The following is a 20189-nucleotide window of genomic DNA, read 5'->3' as shown; positions in this document are numbered from 1 at the left end:
GGCCTACTACTTATTATTGGCCACATGATTGTGGTTTTACCAGGTCGATGGATACAACTCTGTTCTCCTTTTTACCAGCAAGGGGCGGTAGTACTACTGATCTTGTTCCGCTGACAGCTAAGACAGGTACTGCTTTTCTGTAAGAAGGCCCAAATTCCTTCTTCACCGCGATCTTCTCTCTGACCAGATCCCCAATCTTTGGAATCCAGACAGGTCTTGCTGGGACAGGTGGTTTTTCTTCAGTGGCTGTTGGCTTTAACTTTATATTACTCAGACTTCTTGTTGTTTCATTTAAGTCCTGTAAAACAGCCAAACGATCTTTGATATCAAAGGCTTTTTCTTCTACCACTGAAGTCTGACCATCTAGATCCTGGATATGCATTCTAGTGCCAAACACTAGTTCGTACGGAGTGATACCTTTTAGAGAATTTCTTGGCAGATTGTTAAGACTACGTTCGACACTTGTTAAATGTTTGACCCACCCCTCACACGAACCTAATACCCTCGCCGTTATAGATTGCTTTATGTCACGGTTTTTTCTTTCCACTACCGCATTACCCTCAGGATGGAAGGGAGAAGAGTACCGCAATGCAATGCCCATGCTGGTCATGGCCTCTTTGTAAGCTCGAGAGCTAAACGCAGGAGACCCTGGTCAGAATGTAGCATGCCAATTGCGTATGTGCCAAAAAAGACTCGCAAATCTTTGTATAACAGTTCTGGCGTCAGCCGAGCGCTGGGGCCTGCATTTTAAGTGAATCTAGTCTTAATTTTTATGGGAACGCATTTCTCCGGCTGGATTTCTGCGTATAGATAGCCTGATGCTTTCTAATAATGGAGTCCTGGCAGTAGTCTGGTCCGGTTCACAACTGCGATCTCTGTTGCAGTCTGGACAATCCTTTGCAAATTTGTAATTTTGCAGGCTCATCCCCGGCCACCAGTATTCTGATTGTAATTCTTTTAGAGATTTCACGATCTCTTGGTGCCTAAGACCCAATCCCATGTGTGCGTCTTCAATCAAGAAGACTCTCCGGTTCGTGTTTGGAATTACTCTATCCCCCACTCCAGGGACTTGAGCAAAAGGAACGGAGTTTGCATCTATTATGTATGTATAATTGAGTGGATAGCCGAGAGGTAATGCTGCATAGTCGCCTTTTAATGAGGCTTTTACCGCCAGCATGGTTTCTCCGTTTATGTGTTTTTTAGAACGCTTTTTTGTGGCCACGGAAGCCGGTTGAACCGCTTCCGCTGTGGCTCTGTTAGCCAATGAATTCCCTGCAGCGTGAACGCCATCACGTTGATGACTCCGTGTATGGATCACGTGAGTCTTTTGTAGTTCTTTCTGCAAAAGAACTACTTGTTCCCAGAGGTTTTTATGCTTTATTGTGTCACCTGTGTCATCTTTGTCACCGTTTTTGATCCATGTCTGCATGTCATTATTATAAGACTTGACGCAGAAATGCGAATCGCACACTATTAGTGTGGGGTATTCGCGATCAGCATTTTCAAGCGCCATTTTTAAAGATCTTATTTCAGCCCGCTGAGCTGAACAGTTTCTGAGTGATTCAGTTTTTGTAATCATCGGTCTGAATTTACCAAAGCGCCAGCGACTTTTTACAATCGCGCACGCTGCATTGTAGGATTTTTTTATCCACATCGTAGTGTTGTGCAAATCTATCCATGTAGATTACACAGGTGTATTGTTCGAGAGGCAGAAGTTCGATTGGCTGAGGATATTCTTCATATTCTAGATCTTCCAGTTTTTTCATTTTCGGGTCAAAAGTGTGTTTCACGTCTTCCGCAGCAAAATTATTTTCCCATTGTATGCATTTTGGATCTAATGCCACACTTTTCAGATTGCATGGTCTTGTTACAGCCTCAAGGGCTGATTCTGCTGTTAAAACAGATATCCGTCTGCCTTGGGCTTGGGCTCTTTCTTTTGCTACAGCAGTTTGAACCGCAGTTGGAATTTTTTCAGTAGAACTGAATTTCATTTCAGCTTGTGTGTACAAGTGTGATTTGTAAGCTATTGGTACCGTTTCTCCCTCATTAGAGGTCAGGTATGTGAATCCGCATCTTCCTGGGATGACTCGGATTACAAGGTTGCATATGTTTTCGCGAGTTAGTAGTTTTATTTTAGTTAACATGTCTGTTTGTAATGATCTTAAAATTTCTGTGTGTTTCTGAGTCCAAATTCATAGAGAGGTTTAACCCTCTCTGCATAATTTAGAATGTATGTTTTTCCGAAATTCAGGAAACCTAGTATTGATTGTAAGTTCTTCAGCGTTTTTGGAGCTTGGAGTACAGCACACCTCTCTAAGAAGTTGTCTGCTAGGCTCTCGCCTTCACTTGATAATTCATATCCTAAAAACAGGACAGTTAGATGAGCAATTCGTGACTTTTTAAAGTTGAATTTATACCCTTCAGCTGCGAACCCAAGTATTATGGTGTTCACTCTTTTCAAGTGTGTCTCCAGGTCATTATCTATGAGATAGATGTCATCGACATAGGATAATGCCTCATCATCATATATTTTTAGTAACTCTGTTAGCCTTGCTAAGAATAATCCTGGGCTATTCTTGAATCCCTGTGGAGTCGACAGAATTGTTTTTGCGACCCCATTGTTGAGAAAGCGGTCAAATACCTGCTTTCAGGTGCAATGTTTTGACAAAAGAAACCATTTGAGATATCTAGTGTTGCTTTATATTTTTTGCGCACGATGTTATTCATTAGTGCTGCACTGTGTGAGTTTTGTACTGCAAATGTTTTGCAGCAGGAGTTTAGGTGTCTGTAGTCCAAAACTAGACGCTATGAATCGTCCGGCTTGGAGACAGGAAACAAAGGATTGTTCATTTGTGAGGTGCATGTTTCAATCACCCCCTGATATTCAAGTTGATCTAAGATCTCCCTGACTTGCTTTTTAGCTTATTGTTTAACTGGGTACTGCCTCTGTGCAGTAGGTTGACTTTTTAACTGGATTTTGTGGGGAGGAGAATCTTCATCCCATCCTAGATGATTTTTATATAATGCAGGAGCTTGGGCTACTGCCCATTTTCTTGCAAATGTATATTTTTTATGAATTGGAATATGATTTGAGAAGGCAGGCATAATCATTTCTTCGCCATGAGGGAACTCCCTGACAAACTCTGGTGGCCAGTCTTTCTCAGCTAACAGGATGTCATAGCCTTTCGAAAGGTTATCCCAAAAGAGACCCCTTACTTTCCTAGTTTTGTCCCCCTCTATACGCAATGTTATTTCGTATAATTTATGGGGTTTGCTAACTCTGGTGTCTGCAGTTTCCACTTGAATGTATTCATTTGTGTCCACTGTCTCCAGAAGATTCATCAGGATCATGCGAGCTATGGTCACTTCTGCTGCGCTGTCTAGCATTGTCTGGGCCCACTCTCCGTTTTTCAGTTGTGTCCTCAGTATCCTCGGCATGTTTTATTTTAATACTGGCTACCTTCTTTCTTGGAAATTGTAATTTTTTACTTTGATGAGCAGGTTCCTTGTCTTTAGACATGACGTGCTCTTCCTTGTGTTCTGAACGTCCTCTTCTTTCCGATTTCTGTGAGGAAGTCTGAAAAGATCGAGAGGGACGTGTATCAGTACCTTGATATCTGTCAGGTTTTCTCAATTTATCCCTATCTCTAAGGTTGTATCTTTTCCCAGAGGGCTCCCTCTGGGGAGACTTGCCTCCTTGTTCTAGAGATCTATCTCTCCTTTGAGGAGACCTTCCTCTGGACTGAAAAGGTTGTTCTGCTATATCTGTTTCTTTCAATTTCTGGCAGATCGCCACAGATGCTGCTTCTCCTTTTATATTGGCTAATAATATAGCCGAGACCTGTTTGAAGTCTTTCAGTAATTTCATACCCAGAGTTAAAGCAGGTTCTGAACCGTATTCATTTTGAATCTGTCTTACTACTGGTATAACCGCCATGGACGGAACATCATGCGTTTTTGTGTAAATTGAAGCAAAGACTGTGCCCCAAGTGTCACAGTCCTCCACATGTTGTCCGATCCCCATTGGCAGACAGATAGTCAGAATTCTGTGTTTCTCATGAGTAGTATCAGGAAATACTGCCTCTATCTGAGTTATTTTCTGGGCAAACCAGAATGGAATTTGTTCCCGTTTTGCGGGTATTTTGCCAATGGCTGATTGTATATTCTGTGGTGTGATTTTATTTGTGTTCCCCTGGTGAGGGGTGGTCTGTGGAATTATTATTGCTGGTTGGACTGTTGAAGTCCGCATGACATATTGGACCAATTGTCTATGTATTTTAATTAGTAGTTTTAGCTGTGCTAAAAGTTCCCGGTCTGACATTTTTTCTATGTCGGGATGTGGTGTGTAGCTGGCTAGAACCGGCCACGTTGCTCCTGGTCTACCTAGTGGACCGAGCCTGGTGATGTGATTTTGATGTTTTAGGGCACCATTAAACCAGAGCAGGTGCTCTTGGTAAGTTAGTGGGATTTCAACGTCCTCGAAAGGAGCGTATTCATCCGGAGGTTCCTCTATTTTGTAATAGTGGAATTTGTGTGTTACAGCATGTGCTGCTGGAAATTGTATCCATGAATAGAATACCTCTGTCTGCCGATATTCATGGGCCTCTACCACGAATATGACTGTACCACCACGTGATGATACTCCATTTTCTATAACTTTTTTAGTTATAGTTTTTCTTACATTTACCGGAATGATTATAGCATTCGGGTCATTTTCTTGGAGACTTGTGTCATCTGCAAGGAGTTGAGCTGCTAATCTAGCTTCCTCCCTTTCGTCTTCACTTTCCGTCATTTTTGCTAACAGAAAGTTTTGTTGCAGATCAAGTTTCAAGGGAAACAAAGATTAGGTGCTCAATATTTTGGAACACTGTATCCTTCAACGTTGACTAAACAAAAAACTAATACATAGGAATCTCTTCCTACTAAGTTCCGGCGAATTTTAACCTTTTACCCACTCCAGACGTCTTTTGGAGTTTTTACTGGAAAAGGGGTCTGTGTGAAAAAGCATGACTGAGTTACTCTAATGTCTTGCGTTGGATTATCGCCTTACCAAACGTTGGGCGCCATGTAGTGTAGTTCCTATATTCCCAATAGGCTCTGCGCATTGGAATAATATAAACAGCAGTGTAGACGTAGGACTGAGGTCATCTAGGTCTCTACTGACTATATTAGACTTAATTAGTTTTGCCAGCTAGCTCAGAGGTCACTAGAAACTTTCTCGAGTAAACAAGGAGGTGTTAACTTCCCTGAATAGACAAGAAGGGATTAGCTTCTGACAACCGCATAAACATGACAACTTTGCTTCCCTCAGAATAAAGAGTGTATCTCTAGAGTCGTGTGAAAACAATAGACGATTATTTCACTCAGTCAATCGTGCATAATTAGTTTCACCAGAGTGCAGAGAAATAGAGAGACGGGCGTTTTCAATAAAAGGTGTTATTTATTGAGCAGTCCTCTTTCTCATGTAAGAGAAATGAGTTGCCACAATTGCAATACTTATCATGAAGTAAAGTACGTACAGTAAAAGGAGTATTATGAAATAATACTGTAAAAGCATTGATATGGTTTCTTAGCCATATGATACTTTAAAATGGATAAAATACATACATACATAAAAACATTGACTAACGTACTCAACTGGTGCTTCTAATCTACGCCTACCCCGGTGTACCTGACCTAAGCCTAATACGTGGGAATGAGTAAGTAAGTTGCAGTTTAAGTTAAGTTAGGTTTTTTTGCCAAGAATCTGAATCAAGAATTCTCTCAAGGGTTTCATCAGCTCCGTACCTTGGTTCTAGAATGTAGGAGGTCTTGTATCTCTCTCTCAGGATTCGATCTCCTAGCAACCCGCAAGGGTGACTGGAAACACCGGAGCTGGATTTTCTTGGCAGGAGAAAAAGACAGCGTCTCTCTCAGGGCGTCAAAGGGGAGGGGCGGCTTCCTTCGGCTCTCGCATCAGCTGGGCTTCCAGGCAAGTAGATAGCCGCTCTGCTCCAAACCACCGTGTGTTTGCTTAAGGCAACGTTGGTATATTTATACCTGGAAGGTGCCGGGTTTGACGTAAGGTTGGACATAAGACGTCACTAAGAATTAACAGTTCTTTCTGGACTCCAGGAGTTCTTGTGCAAATCAAAGCAAAAGCAGGGGGAATTCCCGGGCTGCTGGAGGCTTGGTTTGTTTAAAGAACGCGTTGTACTTTCTAGGAGTCTAGGGGAGTAGCCTTGCCGTATTTGGACTGCATTGGCTATTACTAAATATGGATATGATTCTTATGCCTTTAAAAGGCTAATATTTGTTATAACCATATAAGGGCATAAATCGGGAATATTGAATTAGGGTCCTAGATAGAAACACAACAAAGTGCTCTGTTTCAGCCAAAAGAATAGCTTTCTTGTAGTCGCGGAGGAGGGCTGAATATTGGGACTTAAGGATGGGACAGTACCCGCCCCTCCAGTGGCGTTCTGCTTGTCTAAGTGCAAGTTTAAGGGTTTTAAGGTCATCAGTAAACCAACTATTGGCCTCGTGGGAGCGGGGGGTCCTAACAAGCTTGGGAGGGCCAGCTAGTTCGCAAGAGGCTGAGAGACAGTTGTCGATGGCGATAACCTGTGAATCCGGGGAGGTATCAGCCAAGTAAGGGAGTGAGGCCGCGAGAGAGGAGCACAAGGCGGCCATATTCACACGGTTTCAGTTGCGAGCCCAGGTGTTTTTGGGGAGGGAGATCTTGTTAGTAGCCCCAAGGTCGACGAAAAAGGAGATTAAAGATTGGTCAGACCAGATGCAAGGGGAGATGGTAAGGGACGAAATAGGTAGATTAGCTGACCAAATCTGGTCAAGAATATGGCCACCTACATGGGTGGGAAGGTGGATATGAGGAGTAAGATTTAGGCAACCAAGAGATTCGGTGAAGTCCTCGGAGGTGAGGTCTTCCCTGGGGTCATGGGGCCAGAAGTTAAAGTCGCCCAAGATCAGCACTGAGGAGTTGTTGACCACTAAGGTGGCCAGCAGTTCCTGAATAGCTGAAATAAAGTGGGGCATGGCCTGGGGGGGGGCGATAAAATACTGCGCAAGTGAGGGGGACCGCAAGGTTGACTGAGCGGGCGACCAGAAAGTCAACTGATGCGATAGGGGGATAGGGCAGGAGCTGAAACTGAAACTTGGAGTGAACTATCATGGCCACTCCGCCATCTACTTTTCCGTCCGGGCGATCAGCACGAAGGGCATAGTAAGAGTCAGGAAGAGCCGCCAGAACATCGGGCAGTGACTCAGGAGAAAACCAGGTTTCAGTAAGAAATAGGAATTCCGGTTTAGCGGAGTCCAAGAGGTTGAACAGTTCAAGTTGATGCTTAACCGCCGAGCGGGTGTTAAGGAACAAGGCGGTGGCCAAGATAGGAGAAGCAGGTGAGGAGGGCTGTAAACAGGGCTCCAAGGGTGCAGATAACTGCGCTGGCTTTGGGACGGGCAATGAGATTCCAAGGTAACCGATTTGTGCCTGGGTGGAAGGACTGATAGCCCAATCACCCTGGCAGGCATGAAGTTAAATTGAGGAATAAGATACATCTCGGGCATAGTGATAGTCCCCGGGTCCCGGCCGGTCGCGGACGGGCGCGAACGGGGTTGCCTTTGGCGCGCCTTAGGTGCGGCGCCAGCGCGGCCGCTGCGCGGCCGGGAATGAGTGGGCATAATATCTTGTAGGGGGGGGGGGGGGGGAACAGCTGCACCGCCAACCCAGAACTCCCACAAAGATGGCGTGTGTCCTCGCCGTTCCCGTTCCCCTGCTGCAGCGCCTAATCGGCTGTGCAGGGAAGCGGAGTGAGGTGAGGAGGGGGGGAACAATGAGGGTAAGTGAACAGGCGGCGATTAAAAAATTACACACAAATTTAAAATCAAGTATGCTCCCGGCTTTCCGCCTCAGGAGTTGTGGCAGGCAAGTCAAAACTGCGCGCGAGATCCAGAGCGGACTTATGAGCTGGCGGGAGGGCGGAAGGGCGAACAGCTGCACCGCCAACCCAGAACTCCCTCCAAGATGGCGTGTGTCCTCGCCGTTCCTGTTCCCCTGCTGCAGCGCCTAATCGGCTGTGTAGGGAAGCGGAGTGAGGTGAGGAGGGGGGGAACAATGAGGGGAAGTGAACAGGCGGCGATTTAAAAATTACATACAAATTTAAAAACAAGTATGCTCCCGGCTTTCCGCCTCAGGAGTTGTGGCAGGCAAGTCAAAAAAACTGGGTACAGCCCAGGTTAATCACCCAAACTTCCCCCAAGTAGGGAACACTACAGGATACTGACCATTGAAAATTACACAACCTCCCCTAAGTAGGGAACACCACAGGGTACTGACCCTGGAAAATTACACAACCTCCACTAAGTAGGGTACACCACAAGGTACTCACCCTGGAAAACAAAAACTACAACCTCCCCTAAGTAGGGTACACCAACACAACAACTGTCCTCTCCATGGCAGGGCACAACCTCCCCGTGGCAGGGTACAATCTCCCCGTACCAGGGTACACTGTAGGGTATACGTCACCCTAAAAAAAAAAACTTGAATTGGAGTACAGACTGCTCCCTCAACCTCCCCATGACTGGGTACAACGCCCCCAAGACCTCCCCATAAATGGGTACACACTGCACTTTTAAACTGAAAAGGGAGCGCCATACAACTGTTATGGACCCTAAAATCAAAACATGACCGTAAACACACTCACACTAATATTGGACATGCATTATGATGACAAGTATTAAAATAAAAGGGAAAGTCTTAAACTCTGGTGAGCGATCTCACCTGAAGTCCTGTCACGAAGCTCGATGTGGTTGTTCGCATCAAAAGTGGTGTAGCGCAGTGACTCCCTCGTGGTTAATGTTCAGTGTCCTTCCAAAGACATAACATCCAGTTGCCGTGGTTCATGAAGTAAGCGCAACAATCTGAAATTGCAGGCAGAAAGAAGACCGCAAAGTTCTCCGACGATCTGGTTGAAGTTGAACAAAACGCGGTTGGCAAGGCGTGTAGGAGACTGCAAGGAAATCCAGTGTACAATGCCAGTCACAAGGTGGCGGCACGCTTCTTGACGCCCTTGCCAGATGGCTAGCGGCAAGGCCGTGCACCAAAGCATTGACCACAGTAAGCAGCTTGAAGAAGATGCGAACGTCATAGGAGTTGGAGGCATGACACGAAGGTGCGTGGTGGGAGGTATTTGAACGGTAGCGGTTCAACTGTCACAGTGTAATACCGCCCCTACTAAGCAACCAAATGAGCAAAAATAAAGTGTGTCCGCACAACTCACAGCACAACACACGGTACAACACACAGTTTTTGCCCCCGCAAACATGGCATATGTCACGCTTCTCACAAAAAAAGACTCTTTTCTCCAAGGTGCAGCGGCAGTGCGTTGAGAGTCCACACAGGCAAAATTGACCCATACTTTTTTTTTTTTTTTTTTTTTTATTTTATCTTTAGGTTTTAACAAGGTTGACAATGCAAGGTTGGAAAAATTTGACCCATACTTCTGGTTCCTCCCCAAGGTTCTAGGTTTCTCTCGAGGAGGCACCAATTTGCACATGCAGGGCGACCATAAGTAGGTTGGTACGATGCTTCTGGGGCAGTTGAAGGAACTCCCTCAACATGCCTCACTGCCAAGACCGTGGGAAACTCACACATCGTTCAGGGTGGATGTAGGCCCCGACGCTTCCCACTCAGATTGAGGGCCAGATAAAGTAGGTAAACACTGCAGGCCTCAGGGAAGTCCGTTGCTGGAGAGACTGCGTCAGATGGATGTCTTCCAGACGGCAGCAGGGTGACAGGAGGCTCACCAGTGACAAATGCCCAGGCTGCAGGCTGTCCAGATGGTACAGGACACTGGTGGGACTGGCCAGGGCGTTACCTTTGAGTATCAATTGACGTTTTGAAAATCCTTAAAGTCTTTGGTTCCTTAGTTGCTTGGTGCAGAGTCCTCCTTACTCCACGCATAGGTTCAAGAGCATCGCCAAAATGTGGTAAAGGAAGATACAGAGTCCAGCTGTATAGTTGAGTAATCCTTTATTGTAACTTGGTTCCAGGATAGGAGAGTAGGAGAAGATAGATAATACAAGCACAGCCCCACCAGTAGCAAGCCCCTAGCCGCTCAGCCTGGGATGACCAACTGACACTCTAGACACAGCTAGGAACTCAGGCATTCTATGATGTCATCGACATTCCAACAGAGCAGTATAGTAGGGAATACTAGAGAAGTAGTTTACTACAACTAGCCTTGCAGGTTTTAAGATGTATAAGCTGAACGCTTTGCTCTGTTGTTGAAAGTTGAAACTGGGGGAGTAAAGTTTTATTCAAACAGTATTGTTAGATTTCAAGTTAGTGAGGCCCTTACCTGCTGAAGTCCAAAGTGTGGATTGAGCCTGTCTGTCTCCTAGGAGATTCTGAACAGGAGAAGCAGCTTCCAACTCCCTGGCCAGCACACCTTGTCTGAGGTCGCTGGGACCTTATATGGTCTGCTAGTGGTTGGTACATGTCTACACTGATTGGTGGTTGTATCTGGTGTTTCTATTGGATTAGGGTTAATGTCTTCATTGGTTGGGTATTTGAGGTTTCTGATTGGTTTCTGGGTCTGTCATTCAATCATTGTAGAGTTGGGACTAGGGCTAGGGTTAGAATTTCTATTGGAAGTAGGGACTAGGGCTTCTTATGTTATTGGTTGTTGGGAGTAGGGTGGGACTAGGGCTAGGTTTAGACCTTTAATTGGAAGTAGCGATTAGGGCTTCTGGTGTGATTGGTTGCTGGACTAGGTGTGGGACTTAGAGTAGGGTTAGGCTTTCTATTGGAAGTAGGGACTAGGGCTACCTGTGACATTGGTTGCATGGACTTCTTTTGGGACTACTGGTAGGGCTAGTGCCTTTATTGGATGTAGAGATTAGGGTTTTTGAACTGATTGGGCGCTTGGACTAGGGCTAAGATTGGCTGTGAGGTCCTGGTCTCCTATTGGTTCTAGATTTTAGGGCTAGTGTTATGATTGGGTGGTGTTAGGACTGGGACCCCATTGGCTGAAGGGGTCACCTGATTACTAGGGCTATAAATGGCCAGGGTGAGGGCGTCTCAGCTCGGACGTCGAGGCGAAGGGCGGAGAGGACAAGGGCAGTTCCCTGTTTGAGCCTAATAAGGGCGGAGAGGACAAGGACAGTTCCCTGTTTGAGCCTGTTAAGGGCGGAGAGGACAAGGGCAGTTCCCTGTTTGAGCCTGTTAAGGGCGGAGAGGTCAAGGGCAGTTCCCTGGTTGAGCCTGTTCGAGACTGGTCGGGACTAGGGCCAGAAATGCTGCCCTTTTTCTCATTTAACAATACCCAATCCACTGAGTCCTCCCCTCCAAAACTCCTTTTTACTCATCCAAAAGCCTCCTCCTATTGCTAAGACCTAAAAAAAAAATAATCTTTCACTCTTTTATCCCTCCACTATCCTTTTCAATCAAAATTAACAGACTACTATGTTCTCTTCTCAAATTCCATATTAAACTATTATACTACCCAAATAACTGAATAACATATCCACTACTCAAATTACTTCATATTTTTTTTTCAGGGGTAACAAGTGCTATATGAATGCAAATCTTTCTTCCCCTTTTATCCCTCCGCTATCCTTCTCACTCCAAGTAACTGACTAATATCCACCACAGAAATTACTTCATATTTCACCATATTAATTCACCACTAATCCTTTGTAGGCTTCTTGAATAGCGTGCGTCAACAAGCGCTATATAAATACTAACCTTTGTCCTCCTCTATCCTTCTGCTATCATTCAAAATAACGGACTTACCTATCCACTACTTACAATGTACTCATATGTTTCACTATACTAATTCAACACTAATCCTCTATGGGTCCCGGAGTAGCGTGCTACTCGCAGAAAAAACGCTTTGACGCCTCGTCAGGGGTAGTAAGCATAAGCACTATATAAATGCAAGTACAATAAAATACAATACAATATCACTCCACTTACTGCCAGTTGTCAGTTTCTGTTAGAGTGGACAAGAGACAAGCAAGAACTACTTATGTCTTGTGGTTCACCCTCCTGTGGATTTGCGAAGTGGGACAAGTACAACCCTTTCAACTCTTGGCTCTCAGTAGTAGCAAACGTGAGTAGTCATAGTCTTCTCAGAGAGGTAGAGAAGGGTGCTTAAGGTCAGAACATACAGTCACCCAAGCAACACAATATCTGATTGTTCAACCCAGTGTTTTCAGTAATACCACTTTTGCAATATCTATCAAGTACAGTTCAGTGTACAGGCACTGGGGCTATCGTGCCTTGGTATGACACTCACCCCTTTCCAGACGTTGAGTGTACCTCCTTCTCTGAGATAGACATGTCTTCCCTGTGGAGTAGAGTATCTCAGAAGGCACAAATAAAGCCTCAGGTGCAGATTACCCCTTTCAGAGGTAGAAGCTTTCATTTCAATAAAGTTCCACTCTTACAGTTGGTAAAGTCTCTTGAGGCCAGTGGTGGACCGACAAGGCACGCAGTGTCGTTCTCTCCCTCTTAATGGAAGTTGCATGCAATCCACGGTGCAGCAGCCTCCTTCAGAAGTACAGGTAACAAAGTTGTGGTTGCCCCTTGGATCTGAGCAGATCATGATTGACTACTTGCCCACTTCTGGGCTTTACCAGAAGTGGTTGATGTGAGTGGGTCACGCCATCCTGAGGTCACAACAGCATGGTGACCCACTGTGGTGAACTTTGCTGGTAGCTATGGCATTGGCTTCCGTGGGCTTGGTTATTTTGCTTACAGCTGCATATAGAGCTGTGGGTTCTCCTCTATTGGTCACAGCAGGAGGACAGGGATGTCATCACAGTGGCGAGGACAGCCCTGGGCATACTTCTTTGGTTGGAGAGGTGTTAGCAGGCAGATCTGTGCTTCAAACTGGAACTAGCAGAAAAAGGCATCCGATGCCTACCAATATTTGGGACACGCAGATCACACTCCTCTGTCAGACCCTACCAGCACAAGGGTGTTGCTGCTCCTAGCTTATCTTGGACAAGTGCACCATCTGTAGGGTTGGTAGGCTTCTTCCCTCTCTTGATAGACAAGTTGGCTTGTACGCACTTTCAGTTCATATTGGCTGCTTCTTCAAGTAAGGCAAGACTTCAGGTAATGTCCCCTCCCTCCTGAGAAGGTACCTTTCAGTGAGTCAACACCTCTGGTTGCACAACGGTCCAGTTAGTACTATGTACAGCACTCCCTTCCTCAGTGACAGAGAACTTAGAACTGGAACAACAAGAACATCCATAGCTCTCACATCTATGCGGTAAAAGCAGACAGAAGCTGTGGATTCCGAACCAGTTCAGGGTGGTTTTCCTTTCAAATGTCTTTTCGAGGCCGCTCTTTGGACATATCCTTTGTGTAGAGTTATGCTCCTCACAGCAGGATAGTCTCATGCCTGTAGCACCCACAACAGAGGCATAAAGAGGTGTGAGCTTTCTGTCCCTGGCTGCCATCAACCACACTGCTGAGTTATCAGGGGAGAGACAAAATGCGGGCCACACCTAGGGTCTTCCTTTCACCTTGAACTATGGAGGTTGCAGTTCCACTCTTCACTCCAAGCATTTCCCAAATGGCAGTGCTGCAGGAAGATATTAGCAATGCCTCTTCACCAAAGGCCTAATTGAATTGCTGACAGGCCTTCCAAACCTTTGATCAGACAAATCCACACAGTCTGTGCCCTAAAAGCCTAGAACTACTGGGCAAACACAAGATATCAGCTCCGAACCGCTTCTGGAGCTTTCTGGTACACGAGCAGAACTTCAAGATGGCTGCTGACTCGGGAGGTGAATCAGCAGTCTAGTTGTTGCGTGCTCTCACAGGTACCTGCAATTAGGCAAAGCGCGCTCGCTAACTCTAATGCGCACATCACCTGAGTTAGCCGAAGAGACGGACTGAAGAGTTCGAGCTCCAGTTCCTGACCTTTCTTTCCTTCCCATTGCGTCGGTTTATTCCCGTTCCCTCGTCCGCTATCTCTTCGGAATCCTTCCCTTTATCTCCCTTCCCCTTCCTCCCTTAAATTCCGAGCTTGTAGTTCAACCCTGAAGAAATGACAACTTCAAGTTTTGCTCACCTCAAATTCCGGCATACTTCCAGTCAGGAAAATCGAGCGGCATTTCCTGCATCTAAAGAAAAAGACAGATAAGTGAAAAAACATATAAGTATTAAGGGCGAGAGTGTGTACGCTTTGGAGAAAAACTCTGAGAGACAAAGTATTATTGATAATAAGAAGGAACGTTACAGAAAAGAACTTCTGAGTAAAAACAACAAAACTTACCTTGTGTAGTCTTTCTACGTTTAGTTGAAAAGACCTGAAAAGCAAGAACAGAAGTTACTGAGTTGATATATAGCGCAATAAGCAAGACTCTGTAGAACAAAAACCAGACAAGAGGAAATAAGTTAAGAACGACTTAATTCTGAGGATGGTAAGAGTAGAGAGAGTAATGAGAATAGTTATAAACACAGAAAAGATTAGAATTTAATGCATGTGTATTTACAGATAATAATCTCTGGAAGCAAGTATTAAAAGAGTAAGAAGATAAGGATGAAGAGAAGCACTGGTCTCTGGAATGTTAGGTAAGAAGTAGACAGGATAGCAGCAGGCATTGTTGAGAGAATAGGAGGAGTACTTAATCTCTCTTTCTTTTGGTGTATCAGGACTTTAAAAGTTCCGTCTGCCAACAGATGAGACAAGAGAATCGGAAAGAACAGTTCCAGAGCAGTCTCTTCTATAGTTTGTTATTTTATCCACTTCCCCCTTGGGGTTCCTTGAGGGTCAAGTTTCTATAACGGACCCTGGGTATCCCTGAGGTGGAGTTGGGAAAAAGGCAACTACCTGCTCCTGTGCAAGTCGTGGTAAGAGTTCACTTTTAGTCTTTGACAATTACTGAACAAGCCTTGCCTTATCATTCCCCATTTCAGTTTCTAGGTCTTCTTCCTCTAGCTTCAGGAATGTCAGTACTACACTTCCACAGGCCAGGAAGACAATATCACCTCCATCTTGTGTACAAGGCCAAGCCAGAAGCATTCAAAATGGATACCGCAGGTCTCCATTACTCTATCTCACGCATGCACACAAAGCTTGCATAGAGGCTGCATACCCTTAGAGTGTTAGTGTTAGAATCTGGGTTGCTGCATAGAGGCTGAACTGTAAACGAGTTGCAGGGGCGTGGAATTTAATAAAATATCTACTTGTCCATGGGGCATGTTGCTCTATAAATTTACTTGTCCTGTAACAAAATCCACTTGCCCCTATGGTGCCATGTGATGCAGCGACAACTTATGGCAGCAGTCTCATTATATAAGAGTTCTGTTACAGCCTTTCTGATTATGCCAGGGCTCATACCACAGTAGTGTTTGAATACTTGCAATCCCCTTATGTTGCCACATTTCCGCAGATCTACATACTGGAGCTGAAGGTAGTTGTAAGCAATAGTTCCAGAGTTAGAATGCCCTTTTGAGTCTTTGCATACCTACTAACTTGCATGTTTTAAGGGTTTACAACTCTTCTCTAATCTTTTCCCATTCTGAGAAATGTTGGAAATGTACTCCTGACAATAGCAGATGTAAACCTTCTTCCAGAGTTGGGAAACAAGTGGTTGGAGGGAAAGTGAACTTGCAAACACTAAGATTTTCGCATGAGCAAATCTACACATGCATATTTGCTCATGGTAAAATGCAGTTCACAAATAATTTCTAAGAGTACTATTTCTTGTCCTACTTTTGTAAATTCTTGGGAATTCACAAAAGCCGTATAGCTGCACTTAAGGCAAGGACATATACCATGAGTGCACGTTTGAGACATTCTTTAATAATTGGGGCCCTAATTTGGTCTGGCGTTGATCGTGACCTTTTGTGTTTATAAAAATTCTGCCTCTGTCTCTGTATCGCTGGCTTCACTGTGAGTGACAGCATTCTGCTCTTTCACAAGGAGCATATCGGCACACAAAGTAGTTTTGTTCAGTGCCAGTAACTACTGTGGCAGTGTTTACTTTTTATGACCAAAAAACGATGTTTGCTTTTGTCAATGTTTGTTATAATGGTGGGGGCCCGACAGCTCCCATACCAATAAGGTTTTCCAAAACCATGCCAAAGAAAAGTCACACATTGGCAAAACAAAAAAGCGGACCACAAATATCAGACCTACTGCCAATGCTTGTTTATTTTTGTTTCCCATAGTTTTATTAAAACTGGTTACACTGATTTTCAATTGTGAATATTTTTGGGAAATTGTAGCATGCATCAGCACATGTTATTAAATGATGCTGCCAAGAAATGGTACCTAAACCTTTACAGTAGCTTAGCAAAAGGTTTTTTTCTTGCTTTAATTTTTTTGTTAACGTTTTATTTTGAAAGCTAAGAATCATCAATCTTGCTTTCAAGCTTCTGCAAATATTTGCATCAATTCAAAGAGTATTCTGGCAGCATTATACATAGCCTCACATTGCTAAACTTTGAAAACGTGTGTACACATTTTTATACTGGAACCACTGTCAGTGGTGCAGCCAGAGCTTACAACATTTACTTAGAGCACTCACCCTAATAATAAAGGCTTTCAATTATGAAACATGAATACAAGTTTGAACAGCATTAACATATTGGCAAAAATATTACCTTAACTCCAGGTCCATAATGTGGTACTGCAAACTGGCAGCCAAAGAGTTTGTGCTGCAGGGGGTTGGGCCTACTTGTCCCAAGGACAAAATACACATGAAAACTTGTTGCCCTTGACCCCAAACAATATGTCCTGGGTGTCGGGCAATATGAATTCCACATCCCTAAAGTTGGCCAGTAGGCCTCCACTCCAGTGACACAGATAAAGTGGTCTGGTCATCTGTGAATTCACAAAACAAGATATGCTGCCACTATTGCTTTACATGCAAAACCATAACATGGAAACTAGTTCACTGTCAATGTATAGAGGTCACAATTAGTGTGCTCCTTCAGGTCACAGGACAGGATGTGGACTTCACTCATGTCGAGGGACTTGCCTAGGTCTTTGCACACTTGTAGGATTAATGAGAGGCCAGGGCCAAAAACCAAGCTACGAGATACAGTTGGGCACTCAAGGCACGAGAACACAACTGTAAGCTATGCAGGGGAGATTACCCTCACAAATGGTGAAGGTGGTTGAGAAATACTAATACATTACTTGCTGTTTTATATGGTATGGTGCTTTTGTTGTGTGATAGTCAAAATCAGAAAAGAAAACAACTTTAGTTGGTTATCTCGCTGCATCCTTTATGCAGACATACAAGAATGTCATCAAATGCTGTTCTTTCCCAAAAATGATTTTCCAAAATAATTTCTATCGACGTTTCAAATAAGAAACCTTTTCAATTTGTTTTGCATATGTTTATTAATCCTGGCTGAACATCAGGTGTTTATTATGTGAGCTTATTTCTCGGTATTTATCATTTTGCTTATTCGTCTCATCTCGCACCTCATATTTTATGTTGTTAGTCATTGATCCATAAGTGCTATTTTTCAAGATAACAAATTCTCATAGAAATGCAATAAACATCAGAGGCAACTATGTTCTTGGTTCTGTCCGAAATCATGACCGCAACCTAATTTGATTGACATACAATGAATTTATTATATGCCCTCTAAACATTGAGACTGATCGCTTCCAATCAAAGGATAACAATTATTGATAATTTTGTGAAATTGCAGAATAACATTGCTAATGCAAGAGTCGTTTGTCTTAGCATAGTATATTAAAATAATGATAGGCTGAAATTCAGTAATGTTCCTTTCAATCACACAATTAAATAAGGTAGCAAAATCTATTTTTTAATTATCTAAAACATTGTGACCAGAATAGTAAATAAGTTAGATAATGAGAGAAAAGTAATAGTAGATCCTCATTGGATAGTTCGTTTTTTGGCAGTTGAACCAAAATGGTTACTCCACACAGTGGCTGTCAAACAGTTTCCGTTTTTTGCATATATACTCATTCTTTTTTTTAGTTCAAATATTTGTATTAGTTAAAAATTAAAAAGGAGCAAAAATTCAGAAATACATGCGATACAAGCGAAATCCAAGCAGTACCAGATACACATGAAAATACAGTGGATTACACAGAGCAAATTGGTACAGCAAAGTCAGAGAAGCTAGACAGATGAACGAGGACATAGCAGAGGGGTGAGTACGCAATATTATGAATCAGAAAAATTGTGATCAAGAACATGAAAATAGCCGTACTACCTGTAAGACTAGGTATGGTGTAGAGCAGTACCAGGTAAATCGTCAGTATTTGTATTGCTTATGGTACATAGAAAAAACCAGGGGGGGAAAGGGAAGGAAGGGGGTTGAGGAATAGGTTGGGATGACTGTCACATGACTCTAGCATGATCCCTAAGAGCCTATAGTGGAAAGGGTCAGTGGGCCCTGAGAGCCTAGTTCCATGTAATTATCAAGGGACCACCAAACCCTTCTAGAGATTAGTGGTACGGAATGTTTCCCTAAGAGTGACGTATGAGCCCCATGGAAATATGAAACCCAAGCCCACCAGGTGTTGTACGATAGATTTTGAAAGGACTTCCTTTCTGTAAGTATGACTTTAACTGCAACGGTTAAGAGCAAGTCTAACAAGGCCTTATATGTAGAGTCTAAGGGTTCTTACATGCAATACAAGCAGCACCTCAGATGAGGTTTTACCTCTACAAAGGATCAAAGAAGCAATCAATGCTCTTTAACATGGCTACTATACTTGTATAACTGGTGGTTTTAGTGCATGTTTGTCTAAAGAATTTGCTGACTGATTGTCCCAAAACTATTGTAGTTTTTCAGAAGATAAAGGATACCTACAAAGGATTATGATTTAAACCACATTCATTACTTTTCTAAATGAGAAACAGATAAAGAAATGCTGGCTAAACATAACAATGTTTCCTTACCAGGTCCAGTTTGCAAAATATATGCATATATCTTAGCAGATCCGTTATCCAAAACCAGTCTAATTATTTTAGGTGCAGAAACAGCGCATTTGTCAATGGACAATTGTGAAGTGACAAGAAAAGATTGTTCTCCCACCTAATTGAGAGTGTGAGGAAGAGTCCCAAACCTATTGTAGTTTTAGCCCTGTATCCCCAAAAAGCATTTAATTGAGCATCAATGGGTTTCCTCTGCACTATTAGATTGGCAAAAATGCTCATTCACTTGAAAATAACTTTATATGGCATCTTTAGCTGTGGAGGAGGCATTAAGTAATATCACCATCCATTTATGTGCACTTTTATTAGGTAAAAGACGGTTGTGCCCTTTATAATACTTTCTTAATAGCTTGTTATAATAGTTCAAAGACTTAAACTTATGGATTAGCAAAAGCAATGTACATATATTCTTTAACTAGAATTTTCATGCATTTACTCTCAAATTCCAAGGTGTTCGTTCAGAGACTCCTGAAAATAATATTGTCTTGTATTTCTGGACACGTTCCAAACACCAAATTGGGGTTTATTGCCTTTCTGGTGATGTTAGTATTTTAGGAATCAAACGAAACATGAAATAAGTAGTTGTAGGATGCACATGATGTTTGGTGGTTCATTCTAAAGACCGATAAATAGTAAATCTTCATCCATTCAGTTTCTGCTCTCCCCCCCACGTTTAAGTGGGAATGTTGTAGCTGCTCCATCACAACGGATTTAAAACTATTCAAAATTAAAATGCTTCTGGGGTCATGTTTGTTTTTAATGTATGGGATAATTTTGAGTGTTAATATTGTAGTGCAATTTCATTTGTAGGTATGTGTGAAGAGACAACACCATTACCCTTTCCATGTTATTTCGGGATAAAATATTTGTTGTGAAAGGCAGAGCAAGGTCTTCTGAAGAAATAGCAGAACAATTTGTCAAATTTGCAGCAGGATACCCGTTAGACTTAGTTGATCTCCGGAACAAAAATTAGTGTATTATGTTCTTCAATTATATGATGGACAAATCTCAGATGGACTCTGAAAATTACTTGGACCATACACTCTTTATAGTTCTCTCAATGTTCTATTTAAAATTAGGATTAGCTGAACGCCAAGTTCTAGATATCAAAGGATGGTTCAAATAATTTCCAAGAGCCTTCTGTGTCGGCTCTGTTCATATTTCTACTGAAGTTTTCTTTGAACTTAGGCTTTTCCACAGTTGCAAATAAGCAATTTCTGAGAATTATAAGTTATGTA

The 20189-nt window shown here is 43.2% G+C and overlaps 2 protein-coding genes across 5 annotated transcripts in view; one reads left to right on the top strand and one right to left on the bottom strand.

The window, feature by feature from the left end:
• Positions 1 to 20189, bottom strand: part of LOC144754957 (uncharacterized) — a 353897-nt gene that overhangs the window by 272928 nt on the left and 60780 nt on the right. The window contains exons 2-3 of the mRNA XM_078643321.1: positions 14292 to 14325; positions 14088 to 14139 (exon numbers count right to left, since the gene is read on the bottom strand). Coding sequence (XP_078499447.1) covers positions 14111 to 14139; positions 14292 to 14325 — 63 coding nt within the window. The 3' untranslated portion in view covers positions 14088 to 14110. The remainder of the gene's footprint in view (positions 1 to 14087; positions 14140 to 14291; positions 14326 to 20189) is intronic.
• The window catches only part of LOC144754956 (uncharacterized), a 250054-nt gene that overhangs the window by 226334 nt on the left and 3531 nt on the right, over positions 1 to 20189 (top strand). The window lies entirely within an intron of this gene.

This window comes from Lissotriton helveticus, chromosome 5_1, assembly GCF_964261635.1.
Source record: "Lissotriton helveticus chromosome 5_1, aLisHel1.1, whole genome shotgun sequence".
NCBI classification, from domain to species: Eukaryota; Metazoa; Chordata; class Amphibia; order Caudata; family Salamandridae; genus Lissotriton; species Lissotriton helveticus.
This window is presented reverse-complemented; position numbering and strand designations above follow the sequence as displayed.